Consider the following 15,497-nt stretch of genomic DNA (forward strand, 5'->3'; position numbering starts at 1 on the left):
AGAGTCCATGCTGCTCGTGGAGGGGTTGTGACCCAGAGCGAACAGTTTACCTGTAGGGCAAGCAAAATGCTTTTAAATGGAAAACTCCAGGAAAAAGGTACATCTGACCTTGTGGCGTATGTAGGATCAGCTGACATCATACCCTGGTTTGACGTTCCTGGCTGGTTAGTAACCTCAGAGAGGGTGTGTCGCCTCTGGCCAAAACGAGCGGTCTGATAGGCCAAGAGCATGTGGGGCGCATCCTCCTCAGTGTCGGGCTCTTCGGTCTCAATGCCCTCATCAATCGACATCTCCATCATGTTGCTAGGAGATGAGGTGGAGGACTTGCGGAGCACAGTGATGGGAGGCAGGGGGTCCAGAAGGCAGCCGTTTACCTGAAAAATGTGTAGAATCTTCTTTGTTAGTTATTTGTAGGAGTGTTTTCATCAAATTCTTTTTGCACCCGTGTCCGAGTCAAGACAGAAGCATTTCTTAATTAAATGTAGAATCACAAGTCAAAGTAGATGCATAGTTTGTGGGTGAGTGTGACTCCATTTATCTACAAACAACACTATTGATTTATTGCCTCATCAAATGCAAGCAGTGGGGCACAAGTTTACTTGTCACAAAATAATTCACACTAGATAGATTTCTGTGACGGTAAGTAGTTTAAATGAGTCACATTTGCTAACCTATCATTCTTTCAACTCTGTTTGGCTATACCATTTCCCCTCCCAGGCCATGAAGACTTTGTTTTGTACCTTGTAGTTTGTACTATCTTTCGGTTTGCCCTGACTGCTGTCTGTGGAAGCAAAATGTTTCCACTTTCACTAATGCGCTGGGATCAAAATGGTGTTACTCAGCACACGCACGCACGCACGCGGATGCGCACACGCACACACACACACACACCGTGTACATGAAAGACAAAGGGGGAACCATAATTGAGACAGATATGAGAACTAGAGTTAACAATCAAAAAGTAAAGCAGGGAAAGAAAACAAACTGAACTTCAGCTAAGTGATGATAGAAAAGAATATAAAAACTATTTAAATTGGTGGAGGACCGTTGTGGCTTCGTGTCCATGCGTGTTCACTCGGCAACACATTCGGTCACATCATCAGAGGGCTACTTACATAACCGCGCTCCATTCACGCAGATAACAAACACACACACACACACACACACACACACACACACACACACACACACACACACAGTGCTGTCTCCCTCCCCTGCTAACCACACACACACACACACATCACAATTTGTTGGAGCCAGAGGTGGAGCGGGTGCTGCAAAATACATTTTGGGGCAGTATAAATGAGAACTACACATGTGTATTTCCTCCGAAAACGTGTGAGGCAGTGGGATTCTATAAGTCTGCCAGCTCCCGACAGGCCAGTAGTTAAAAGGTCACTGGTTGGCACAGATAAACAGGAAAAAAGTGTGCGAGTATGCGTGTTAGTGTGCGAGTCTGAGACATGTGCAGGACAGACAGCTGTCCTGTCTGATGTGAGCACTGGCTTGGAGCTTACATAAGAGGACGAGTCATCTGAACTCTGGCAGGTTGACGAAGTAAGCAAATACTGGAGCCCTCAAAGGAGCATGATGTGCATGCACACACGAACACTTGCACAGACACAGGCACACGCACACACACACCTCTGAATCACAGTGAAGTGAGCTTATCAAAGCGAATCACTGTCAAAGTGCATCAGGATAATGTTTCTGGACATTCTTTGGCAGCACGATAATGACTGTAATAACTGCATTTTCCATAACCAAAGCCGGATCTGAGCGGGCCGTCATATGAGGTTAGAAACCATACACGCACACACAGGAGTTAAAAAGACATGCGTGTCTCTGCCATCTAAGCCTGCTGCTGCATCTACTGACTGTGTCTTTGGACCTACTTTAGGCGTGTTGACGTCCTCAGGCATGAAATTCTGCTCCAGGGCGCACGCAGGCTGGGCGAAGGTGAACGCATCAGAGGTGGCTTGGGAAACTGCAGGGGATCGCAGCAGACGGACCCCTTGTGGGAGCAAGCCCACCTGGGCCGAACTGCTAGTCGACTGCAGAGAGAAAAAGAGGAAGGTTGTTGTGGGTCTTTCTTTAAATCACAGCTGTTGACTCTCTAAGGATGATGATTCAACAAAACGAGCCACTGTGAATGTAGTATTTTAGAAGCAATAAAAGAGGTTGAAAGCAATGAGGGGACAGAGACAAGAAAAGAATGCATAACCAAGTGGTAAAGATCAAGGCTGGGAAGAAGAGCAGGTGGAGATAATAAATGAATGGGTCTGTCTGCTCCATGATGCAGGTGTGAAGAGTGCTTTGATCAGGGTGGCGAGGATGTCATCGATGGATTATTTTCCAAGCCTTTGGCTACCTTGATGACAGTCTGTTCAGCAATAGTGCTGGGCCGGCGTTGACGTGCATCCAGCCTCTGTTCCACCGGGAAGCTGCAGCGATGGGCCTTTAGCCGCTCCACCAGCAGGTAGTAGATGGCGGCAAAGTGGTTGTAGCTTTTGTTCTGCAGAGACTGGAGGCAAGAGATGACACACTGTGACAACGACAGTGTCCCTTTATCTTGACAAAAAGATGGGATAGTGGCATTTAAGAGCACTCACTCACACATTAAAATATATGGAAATCCAAATGTGGGGAGCCCATCACAAGGTTCTACACCCGAATAATGACAAATGCGGGTCCATTTCGAACATTACTCTCAAGTTAACAGACTTGGTTCCTTGTCTGATAAAGGGTCTCTTTACTAATACGAACCTGAGCACTACAGTGCCGTAAATGAAGTATTCTCAAATTATTATTTGCATAGTTTCCACACTTGAATGTTTAAGATCATCAAACCAATATGAGTATCAGACAAAGATAACACAAGTAAACGTAAAATGCAGTTTTTAAATGGTGCTTTTATTAAGGAAAAAATAAATGTATATATATATATATACAACCACAACCAACATTGTCCTAGACTATCGCACTACTCGTCACTTTAAACCGCATACACTCCTTGAAGTCTTGGCACCCTTTGCACAATGGTCATTGCACCGGACTATTGCAATAATAGTCATTCAAACTGCTCTAAGTGCTAGAGGACTCTGCATCTTTTAACACAATTGTGAAAAAAAAAATATATAATAACAATGTACCGGCATTACCAGGTAACTAGCAACCCTTTACTGCTCAGTGACTGTTTTTTTTTTTTTTTTTTTGTCAATGTCTTTCTGTCTCCAAAGTGTTCTGTAAATTGACTGACTGTTGTCGTACTAGAGCGGCTCCAATATATATATATATATATATATATATATATATATATATATATATATATATATATATTAAGCTACTCAAAAAAGTAATTGCCCCCCCCTTTAAAATCATAAAATAACTGCAGCTCAGCATATTTTTTGGAAAGCAGAGTTCATTTTCACTGACCACAGCCAAGCCTGATTAAGTCCAGACCTGTTCAATTGAGAAATCACTTAAATAGAACCTGTCTAACAAAATGAAGTCAGTAAAAAGATCTCAAAAAGCTGCAATAAAATGCCACGATCCAGAGATATTCAATAACAGATGAGAAATAAAGTAACTGACATCTATGAGTCTGGAAAGGCTGACAAAGCCATTTCTAAACCTTTAGGGTTCCAGCAAACCATGGTGAGAACCATTATCCACAAATAGAGAAAACATAGAACAGTGGCGAACCTTCCCAGGAGTGGCCTGCCTACTAAAATTACCCCATGAGCACAGTACCGAATCATACAGGAGGTCACAAAGAAGCCCAGGACAACATCTAAAAGAACTGCAGACCTCCGTTGCCCCAGTTAAGGTCAGTGTTCATAACTCAACAATAAGGAAGAGACTGGGCAAAAATGGCATCAATGGCAGAGTTCCAAGGTGAAAGCCACTGGTGACAAAAAAAATTTAAAGGCTCGTCCTTTGCAAAAAAAAACAAAACAATGATTCCCAAGACTTTTGGATGAATATTCTATGGACTGACGCAATGCAGCCCTATGGGGGGCACAAGTCAGTGCAAACTGTAGGCCGGTCCCAAGCCCGGATAAATGCAGAGGGTTGCGTCAGGAAGGGCATCCGGCTTAAAACCTTGCCAAACAAATATGAGCGTTCATCCAAAGAATTCCATACCGGATCGGTCGTGGCCCGGGTTAACAACGTCCGCCACCGGCGCCGTCAACCTGCAGGGCGCTGTTGGAAATTCAGCTACTGTGGGTCGAAGTCAAAGAAGAAGAAGAAGAGGTGGAAAGCGGGTTCTTCGGCAGAAAGAGAAGAGGAAAACAGAGCCTAGAACTGAATGTGGGGACTTTGAATGTTGGGACTATGACAGGAAAATCTCGGGAGTTGGTTGACATGATGATTAGGAGAAAGGTTGATATATTGTGTGTCCAGGAGACCAGGTGGAAAGGCAGTAAGGCTAGAAGTTTAGGGGCAGGGTTTAAATTATTTTACCATGGTGTAGATGGGAAGAGAAATGGAGTCGGGGTTATTTTAAAAGAAGAGTTGGCTAAGAAGAGGCACGAATATAGGGTGACCTACAAGAGCTGAGGTAGAAGCACACAGGTGGATTACAAATTGTGCAGACGATGTAATCTGAAGGAGGTTACCAACTGTAAGGTAGTGGTAGGGGAGAGTGTGGCTAGACAGCATAGGATGGTGGTGTGTAAGATGACTCTGGTGGTGGGGAGAAAAATTAGGAAGACAAAGGCAGAGAAGAGAACCATGTGGTGGAAGCTGAGACAGGACGAGTGTTGTGCAGCTTTTCGGGAAGAGGTGATACAGGCTCTCGGTGGACGGGAAGAGCTTCCAGAAGACTGGACCACTGCAGCCAAGGTGATCAGAGAAGCAGGCAGGAGAGTACTTGGTGTATCTTCTGGCAGGAAAGGAGAGAAGGAGACTTGGTGGTGGAACCTCACAGTACAGGAAATCATACAAGGAAAACGGTTAGCTAAGAAGAAGTGGGACACTGAGAGGACCGAGGAGAGGCGAAAGGAATACATTGAGATGCGACACAGGGCAAAGGTAGAGGTGGCAAAGGCAAAACAAGAGGCATATGATGACATGTATGGCAGGTTGGACACTAAAGAAGGAGAAAAGGATCTATACAGGCTCGCCAGACAGAGGGATAGAGATGGGAAGGATGTGCAGCAGGTTAGGGTGATTAAGGATAGAGATGGAAATATGTTGACTGGTGCCAGCAGTGTGCTAGGTAGATGGAAAGAATACTTCGAGGAGTTGATGAATGAGGAAAATGATAGAGAAGGGAGAGTAGAAGAGGCAAGTGTGGTGGACCAGAAAGTGGCAATGATTAGTAAGGGGGAAGTTCGAAAGGCATTAAAGAGAATGAAAAATGGAAAGGCAGTTGGTCCTGATGACATTCCTGTGGAGGTATGGAAGCATCTAGGAGAGGTGGCTGTGGAGTTTTTGACCAGCTTGTTCAATAGAATTCTAGTGCGTGAGAAGATGCCTGAGGAATGGAGGAAAAGTGTACTGGTGCCCATTTTTAAGAACAAAGGTGATGTGCAGAGCTGTGGCAACTATAGAGGAATAAAGTTGATGAGCCACACAATGAAGTTATGGGAAAGAGTAGTGGAGGCTAGACTCAGGACAGAAGTGAGTATTTGCGAGCAACAGTATGGTTTCATGCCTAGAAAGAGTACCACAGATGCATTATTTGCCTTGAGGATGTTGATGGAAAAGTACAGAGAAGGTCAGAAGGAGCTACATTGTGTCTTTGTAGATCTAGAGAAAGCCTATGACAGAGTACCCAGAGAGGAACTGTGGTACTGCATGCGGAAGTCTGGAGTGGCAGAGAAGTATGTTAGAATAATACAGGACATGTACGAGGGCAGCAGAACAGCGGTGAGGTGTGCTGTCGGTGTGACAGAAGAATTTAAGGTGGACGTGGGACTGCATCAGGGATCAGCCCTGAGCCCCTTCCTTTTTGCAGTGGTGATGGATAGGCTGACAGATGAGGTTAGACTGGAATCCCCGTGGACCATGATGTTTGCAGATGACATTGTGATCTGCAGTGAAAGCAGGGAGCAGCTGGAGGAACAGTTAGAAAGATGGAGGCATGCACTGGAAAGAAGAGGAATGAAGATTAGCCGAAGTAAAACAGAATATATGTGCATGAATAAGAGGGGTGGTGGGGGAAGAATGAGGCTACAGGGAGAAGAGATGGCAAGGGTAGAGGACTTTAAATACTTGGGGTCAACCGTCCAGAGCAATGGTGAGTGTGGTCAGGAAGTGAAGAAACGGGTCCAAGCAGGTTGGAACGGGTGGAGGAAGGTGTCAGGTGTGTTATGTGACAGAAGAGTCTCTGCTAGGATGAAGGGCAAAGTTTATAAAACAGTGGTGAGGCCAGCCATGATGTATGGATTAGAGACAGTGGCACTGAAGAGAAAACAGGAAGCAGAGCTGGAGGTGGCGGAAATGAAGATGTTGAGGTTCGCTCTCGGAGTGACCAGGTTGGATAAAATTAGAAATGAGCTCATCAGAGGGACAGCCAAGGTTCGATGTTTTGGAGACAAAGTTAGAGAGAGCAGACTTCAATGGTTTGGACACGTCCAGAGGAGAGAGAGTGAGTATATTGGTAGAAGGATGATGAGGATGGAGCTGCCAGGCAAGAGAGCTAGAGGAAGACCAAAGAGAAGGTTGATGGATGTCGTGAGGGAAGACATGATGGCAGTTGGTGTTCGAGAGGAGGATGCAGGAGATAGGCTCTCATGGAAAAGGATGACGCGCTGTGGCGACCCCTAACGGGACAAGCCGAAAGGAAAAGAAGAAGAAGATTCTATGGACTGACGCAACGAAGGTTGAACATTTTGGAAGGTGTGTGTCTTATTACAGCTGATGTAAATGTAACACAGCATTTCAGAAAAAGAACATCATACCAGCAGTCAAACATGGTGGTGGTAGTGTGATGGTTTTGCTATTTCAGGACCCAGACAACATGCTGTGATAGAGGGAACCAGGGGTTCTGCCATTTACCAGATAATCCTGAAGGAGAATGTTCGGCCATCAGTTTGTGACCTCAAGCTGCAGCAGGACAACGATCCAAAATACACCAGCAAATCAACTTGTGAATGACTTAAAAATAAATAAATAAAGGTTTTGGAGTGACTTTGTCAAAGTCCGGACTTGAATCAGATTGAAATGCTGTGGCAAAAAGGCAGTTCATGCTCGAAAAATCTCTTGTTGCTAAATTAAAACAATTCTGCAAGGAAGAGTTGGCCAAAATATCTCCACAGAGATCTAAAAGATTCATTGCCAGTTATAGAAAATGCTTGATTTCAGTTGTTGCTGCTGAGAGTGGCCAGTTATTAGGGAAATACTTTTTCACACAGGGCCAGGTAGCTTTGAATAGTTTTTTTTCCTTAATAAATAAAAACAAAGTTAAAAAAATTATGTTTACTAGGGGTGGCACGGTGGCCGACTGGTTAGAGCATCAGCCTCACAGTTCGGGGGACCGGGGTTCAATCCCCGGCCCCGCCTGTGTTGAGTTTGCATGTTCTCCCCGTGCCTGCCTGGGTTTTCTCCGGGCACTCCGGTTTCCTCCCACATCCCAAAAACATGCATTAATTGGAGACTCTAAATTGCCCGTAGGTGCGAATGTGAGTGCGAATGGTTGTTTGTTTGTATGTGCCCTGCGATTGGCTGGCAACCAGTTCAGGGTGTACCCCCGCCTCCTGCCCGATGATGGCTGGGATGGGCTCCAGCACGCCCGCGACCCTAGTGAGGAGAAACGGCTCAGAAAATGGATGGATGGATGTTTACTTGGGTTATCATTTCTAATATTTACTTTTGTTTGATGATCTTAACCAAAGTGAGGAAACTATACAAAATAATTATTTGAGAATTTTCCGGGGGCAATGACTTATTCACTGCACTGTATGTCTGGCTTCAAATGGGTTTAGTTTGGTGAATAAAATACATAGGAAGGGACTAAAGCTCAGAAGGGGTTAGAACACTATTGGAGTATTAGTTCTCCTTATCGCCAAAGTGCTCCAAAAACAACAAAAAACACTTCAGCTAACTCTCACACTGGCCCGGTAATAACCTCTGTTTTGCCTTTTCCCAGTTGTACACAAGCCAGAAGCAAATTTCCTTCATTACCGAATTCTAACCTATTTTTGCAGTGCTGTGTAGCGGGTACTGATCCACTGTGACTGTGATTTACTCCCTGTGTCTGAAATCAAAGGCCTCGCATGTGTTTCTATCTTGACATGGAGCTGAACAAAGTTATTACATGATTTGTTTTTACTTTTATGTTAACTGTCATGTGAATTAGCTGGGTAAATGATTGGTAACTAATTTCTAATGTCAGGTTATGCTTCAATTAGGTGCTTTATGAATTTTTTAAATCCCTAATTTAGCATATACAAAGAGAAAATAATGGTTTGGCTGCCAATCAGGAAGGGAACATGGATTTTCTGTATTACTCCTCATATCAAGAGTAGTTTTTGTTCGTTGACGAGAAGGCAATTGATAAATTTCAGATTTTTAAAGTGCTAGTTTTACTCCCCGTGTTATAAAAGATGTCAAACCCGTCCACCATTACCTCTACAGTCTTGTGCTGGTCGATGCCAAGGCTGTGCATCAAACGGAGAACCTGCTCGCTGTACTCCCCCACGCCCGTCTCACCCTCAGCAGAAACAGGTTGCTGGTACAGAACTGGTCGCTGCACCGGAATATCTAATGCCATCCACTTGTGCTCTTTGATCTGCGCCACGGACAAACGCTTTGACGGATCCAGGACCAACATCCTGCGGATCAGATGCTCGCAGTCTGGAAGAGGGGAATAGAAAAACAATGGCCACAACAAATGAACTTTGACGTACTTTCTGAATTAATGTAATTTTCTTCCTCTGCTGAACAGCAATGTTTACACTTCTTTCAATTTCCCTCCAGTCCAAATGAGATCTGCTGACCTCTCGTTAATGGTTAGATGAGATTGACGTCACACACAGCTGGGTTCTTAACAGGATTAAGGTCGCCTGCCTGCACCAGCAACGCCTGAACTGAATTCCTAGCCGCTGCACGGCACCCTGAGCCATTTGCACTGCTGCTAGGCTCTTGAAGCATAGATTTTTTTTTAAAGGTGTCTTTCAATAAACAAACAAACATAGGAAACAATTAAAGCCATTTGCCTTGTTGGCATGAGGATTATCTTTTAGGGCAGGTTTACACAACAACAATATAGTAAAAACTGTGATTTTTGTTTCTTTGTGTGTGCACATACTGTACAGGTGCCAACATTTTTAATGGTTCCTATTCCACATAGAGGTGCAGTAATACCTGAAGAGACTGTAATCCATCCATTTTCGATAGCACTCGTCCATACAGGCTACAGAAGAGCTAGAGCAGGGGTGGCCAACTAGTCAGAGACTAAGAGCCACTTTTTTTTCTGTGTTACTGCAAAGAGCCACATACACGGGTACACATGAACATCATCTTTTAATCATGTATGCATGCATACACAGACCTCTGCTCAGCCAGATCTAATGAAAATAACCACACCAACATGATAATATCAGTAATTTTCAACAGTTAACATTGTGTGCACTGTCTCACACACACAAACTCTCAGTTCAAGCAAGTCCACAAACAATAATAGAATAATTTTCAATAACATCTTTCTCTTACTATGCTGATTAGTGAGACTTCTGGCATTCCTTATCTTGAACAATCCTCTTCAAATCTGGCTTGTATTCTGTTGTTGCCACTCTAAGCAATTCTTTCAAATGAGTGTCAGTCAGAACAGATCGATGCTTTGATTTCACATGTTTCAGGGTAGAAAACACAGACTCGCAGACGTACGTTGACCCAAACATGGACAGTATCTTAAGCGCAGCTCGTTTGATGTTGGGGTATTTTTCAATTGGCACACTTTTCCAGAACTCAACGGTCCCTTCCCTTAAAACAGCTTTCAGTTGATCCTCCTCACAAAGGTCGATCATCTCCAACTCAGCCGCAGCCTCATCTGTGACGAGCGGGGCTTTCAAACAGTCTGGCTTCCAAGCCAGCTGATATGATGTTACCGTCTCCGAGTGTTTTGTAAATTTTTTGCAAAACTGCACCTGCTTTTCTGCCTTGCTTTTCAAAGCAACCAACTTGTTCTTGCGAAGTTCAGTCCCTTTTGGAAATTCCTGTTCGATGTTAGGGTGGAGTGAGCTGAAGTGACGCTAAAGATTTGAAGCTTTGAAATGCGCTAATGCTGCGTGACAACTCTCCCACTCTGGCAAAAACGTCCTGTGTTTTTCTTCATATTTTCGTTTGGCTGTGCTTTTTTTCCCTGCCATTTCAAGAGGCAACTTGACGGAAATTGTTTACAACACAAATGATGTCACACCAAAGATTCTCTCGTCGCTCGTTTGACGTCACTCAAACAGGCTTACATGGTCAGTGTGCCATCTAGCTGTAGGGGGAGTGAATGACAGCGCCAGCCAAGCATTTTTGACGCATGTCATGTGACAGCTCCTGAAGAGCCGCATGAAACTAGTTAAAGAGCCGCATGAGGCTCGCGAGCCGCGGGTTGGCCAGGCCAGAGCTAGAGCTTCACTGACTTAGGCCTGAGAGGCGGGGTCCACCATGCACTGGTCATTAGCCAATCACAGGATACCATAATCTGTCACTGAATATCCAAGTTTATGTTCTCCATCCACTAAAAACTGCTACATACTGGTTGAGGGTACTTTCATGTCAATGGAAGAAAAACAGCACGTATGAACCTAGGAAATTTCCCCATTGTGGGACTAATAACAGTTATCTAACAAAATAAAACAGGTAACAGCACTTCACTTCATTACTAAACAGAAGCAACACTTCTGCTGCATCCACATGGCTGGTGGTGATCATCTCCAAATATTATGCCATTAAAATACTCTGAAGACTAAAGCACTTGCCATTTGTTTCTGCATAGAATGTTAGTTAGCTTACTTCAAGGTAACTTCAAATGAATACACACTCACAATTAATGCTTTCAGACCATTTAGCATTTTTGTTCTCCAAAACACTGTCATCAAGTGTCCAAAACAATCAGTTTTATCCTTTATATTGATTGATTGAGTGATTGATTCATTGAAAGTTTATTTTTGAACACGCAGCATAAAAAAGCCAAACAAATAATAAAAACATACAATATAAATATCCCACACTGAAACACCGTCTACTGCCGATCCAAAAAGGACTACAAAGAAGTAAAACTTGTTTAAATGCTATCCATTTACCATAAACTAAGATAAATTATCCATCAAGTGCAAACTGAAATACATGCACACAGTACGTACAGTACTATAATATATACACTTTTGTCTTTTTGCCTCTACAAAGTGAATATATGTAGCTCAGATTTGACTGACAGATTAATTTATCAATAAATGTATGTTTATCACAGTGGATGTAGTTTTCAGTGGTGCAAAACTACACTGCTTCTATAGCTTCTATATTTAGAATAAAGCACTCAGATAAGTTCAAGAAGATGCTGCAGGTCACTTATCGTTCTGTCAGGAACTGTCATGGCGTACTAAAATGTTTTATATCATCAAGTTTACAGACATGCCAGGTACTTTAATAAAATTTTCACCCCATTATGTGCAAAACCACAAAGACAGAAGTTAATGTCCCACTGTTACATTTTAGCAGCATGCGCTGTACAATATTCAGGGGTTGTGCTCGTTGCCACAGCTGTGTTTATAGCAACAACCGTAGTTGAATATGTTCCTCCAAAGGTCTAACTGCCCAGGGAAGGTTGTGGACTATGTCAGGGGTGACACTGCTGGAATCGGGCTGACTGACACACTGCTTCTGGGCAGGACATTACACAACCATGACTCAAGCACAGAAGCATTCCAGTTAACACTCACAACCTGCAAGTGGTGTAGGATTGCATGAAGTGAAGAGGAACAGCACTCGAAGAGGGCTCAGATCAAGGAGCTGGTACTTAATTAGTGACGCTTTTCACTTGGGCTTGAGTTTGGAACATGACTGGACATGGCCACGGTTTGAGTCCTGCAAGAAATTGGAACTAGTTGTTGTATAGATGCTAAACTCAGCTCAGGGACACAGTCACTGCTTGCACACACCGTCACTCCGACATTTGTCCTTGCATGCCTGCATGTGTGTGGTCTGCCTCTGGGTGGTGTGCAACAAAAATATATAAAGCATAATGTAAAATTAACTTCCCCTTAAAGGACCTGTATTTTACCAAGCCAACTTTTTCTAGTATTTGAGATCTAATATTGTCTCTATGGTACCCCAGTAAACGTGAAATAAGACATAAAATCTAAAATCGGATCTTTTGAACGCTTCGTCATGCAAGTTAGCGGATCCCACTATGACGACTGCAGCAACCTGCTGAAAAGACGGAAGGCTAATTTATCTACTAGCAGGAAGATCTATTACCCACCTCACCCGGCGCCCATATTCAAGTCCTTTCCTCCATTGACAAGAATGTCATATCTCGATTTATTGCACTGAGAGATTAAGGAGCTCAAAACCATCTTGGAGCTCACGCATTAGCAAGTCAAGGAGCTAAAAGAGGACAATGCCGAACTTCATTCAGCAACAAACATGGTGACAACTGAGGTTGAAGTTCTCAAGAAAGTAAACAAAAAATATCAATGCTGGACTTACAGTCAAGAAGCATGCGGGAGAACCTAATCTTTTCCAGCATTTCCGAGAGTACACCCGATAATCCTGAATCTTAAGTAAAAAAAATCGCGACAGTGCTGACAAGCCCAAAGGAGACACTTGCCAACATTACCTCCCACCGAGTCCACAGACTAGGAGAACCGCAAGCAGGGAATCAACCCCATCCAATCATCGCAAAATTCGAACTTTCAGACAGAAAGTCTTCATAAAGTCGAAAGGAAGGGAGCTGAAGGGTACACAGTTCGGGATGAATGACCAGCTTCCATGCAAAATCAACAAGCAATGCAAAGTCCTGTACCCTCTAATGAAGAACTTCCGGCAACAAGGAAAACGCACCTTATTTATTGTGGACAAACTAAACATAGATGCTCAACTGTTTCACCACTCCAAAATCACCCCTTTGATCTTGTAACAGATAAGTACTCCCCCCAAGTTTGCGCTAATATTCTGCATATAATGTAAGAAACTGTTTAATAATTTGTTTGGGTAAAACAAGGGAATCATGCACGTCCTATTACACCCTCCACTCATTGACAGGGAACATTGCCCTTGTTTTCTTTCTACTTGTCTTTCTTTATGGCTTTTCTTTTCCCCTTCTTTATGGCACTCTTTCCCACCCACACACCGAATGCTAACTCCCCCCTCCCTGCCCCCACGTCTATTCTCATATTACATGTGTTTGTTTGTTACTCGTGATATATTCCCATGTCTTCCGTTTACGTTTTGGCTTTGCTGAACTCATATATTATACATTCAATACCTCATTACGTAGTATCTCTAAACAGCACTTCATACTACCAGCTACACAATAAGAAAGTTCCCATGAAATATTAAATATCAAAATATATCTCTCCAAACAAAACGTATAGCCGATACACACAGATATGCCCACAATCATTTATAATGATTGTACACTTATTAATATGTCACTCATAACTTTTGTTTCATGGACTGTAAATGGCATTCGTTCACAGGCAAAAAGAGTTAAGATTATGGATTATATCACAAAATTTAAAACGGATCTCTTTTTTATACAAGAAACCCATTTGTCTCGGGCTTTACACGATCAGGATTTTTGGGGCCGATCAGAGAGTGTTAGATAAATTGTAGAAGTTATCATTTATTTGCTTAGCTTGCATTAGTATAATGGACAATTTTAGATGTCTCGCCTTCAAAAAGAAGACTCAGCATCATCCGATGGAAGGGCGCCTGGACCAAGGACGTGATCGGATGTGGTCGGGTCGTGACAGGTGTTGGTTCAATATTATGTGTTGTGTCTTATTACTTAGAATACTATGTCTGGGAAAAACCCTCTTATTATCAAATATTTTGTGTTGTGTCTTATTGCTTAGAACATTATGATTTGTAAATCCCTCCTATTTCAAATAAAAGCAGGAGCGAGGGGGGGGGGGGGGGGATTGTTTAGAGCGTGTTGAGAGGCTGTGATCTGAACAATCTCCCATACGCCCTCCTCATGAGAAAAAGAAACCAGCGTCTTCATTCCTTTTGTGTCTATTTTTTATAATGTTGGGTAAGATAAATCCAACAGAGAGTTTTAAAAAAAGATAACCCATCACAAGATGGAGCAATGTGTCTATTGAAATGACCTGCTCATGGACTGTATATACTTGTGTACTTAATGGCTCAAAAAAAAAATATATATACAATAAATAATGTTCATCTTTGTTCATCTATTTATCCCAAATTGTAAAATATATTCCTTGGCTCCATAAAGGTTGGAAATCAATGGTCTAGTCAGCTCGTGTATTCTAATCAGTCAGGTCAAACCAACATTACAACTAACTTACTGTAATTAAATTACTTCACCCACACCGAAACTTTAGAGCATGATTCGACAGAACGGCAGCATGTTTACGCACAACCGTTAGTGGTAACACTAGCCGGCTAGGCTACATAACGTTTTGTTGCCTGCTTGCGAGCTGTATCGTATTAAAAGTACAGGAACATACCTCAAGCAAGCCTTAAACGAACATCCTCTCCTGAGCACCGGTGACCACCAACACACGTTTTTCCCCATTTTATTCTTATAATACAGTCGGCGCGATCCACTCTTGTTGTCTTCACCACAGTAACGAGTGTATCCGGTTGCATTTGAGTTGACAAGATAAAGCCCAATGATCGTAAAAAACGGGATGTAGTGGTATCGGAATACAATATTTTATTGCAGTAGTCTGACATACTGCAATCGTGAAAGAGCAGATTTGTGATCCAGGCATCACGTGTTATCCGTCTCAGACGTATTGTCTGTCCCGAACCGCCGACATTTTATTATTATTATTATTTTTTTTAATAATTATTGGCCGTCAGATAGTTATAGTACTATGTCAAAAGACGTGCGACAAGGCTAAAAATAAACTAGCATTTGGATTCAAATATACTGTGCACAATGGCGACGCGGAGTAAATGACGTCATTGATCGGATCAGCGAATTATGACATTAAAGCCGATCAGCATAAAATGCTAAATATCGTCCGATACTGATAAGGCCGATCAGATCGTTGTAGTCTATCCATCCATCCATTTTCTGAGCCGCTTCTCCTCACTAGGGTCGCGGGCGTGCTGGAGCCTATCCCAGCTGTCATCGGGCAGGAGGCGGGGTACACCCTGAACTGGTTGCCAGCCAATCGCAGGGCACATACAAACAAACAACCATTCGCACTCACAGTCACACCTACGGGCAATTTTAGAGTCTCCAATTAATGGATGTTTTTGGGATGTGGGAGGAAATCGGAGTGCCCGGAGAAAACCCACGCAGGCACGGGGAGCACATGCAAACTCCACACAGGCGGGGCCAGGGATTGAACCCG

General features: G+C 43.2%; 1 protein-coding gene across 6 annotated transcripts in view; it reads right to left on the bottom strand.

Annotated features, from left to right (window-relative positions):
• sik2b (salt-inducible kinase 2b) overlaps window positions 1–15,497 on the bottom strand; it is a 100,396-nt gene that overhangs the window by 17,888 nt on the left and 67,011 nt on the right. For all 6 annotated transcript variants that reach the window (XM_061781457.1, XM_061781458.1, XM_061781456.1 and 3 more), the window contains 5 exons: window positions 8,579–8,805; window positions 2,372–2,524; window positions 1,896–2,054; window positions 143–374; window positions 1–50 (listed from right to left, as the gene is read on the bottom strand). The exon at window positions 1–50 is cut by the window's left edge and continues 244 nt beyond it. In XM_061781457.1, coding sequence (XP_061637441.1) covers window positions 1–50; window positions 143–374; window positions 1,896–2,054; window positions 2,372–2,524; window positions 8,579–8,805 — 821 coding nt within the window. The remainder of the gene's footprint in view (window positions 51–142; window positions 375–1,895; window positions 2,055–2,371; window positions 2,525–8,578; window positions 8,806–15,497) is intronic.

This window comes from Phyllopteryx taeniolatus, chromosome 8, assembly GCF_024500385.1.
Source record: "Phyllopteryx taeniolatus isolate TA_2022b chromosome 8, UOR_Ptae_1.2, whole genome shotgun sequence".
Lineage (NCBI taxonomy): Eukaryota > Metazoa > Chordata > Actinopteri > Syngnathiformes > Syngnathidae > Phyllopteryx > Phyllopteryx taeniolatus.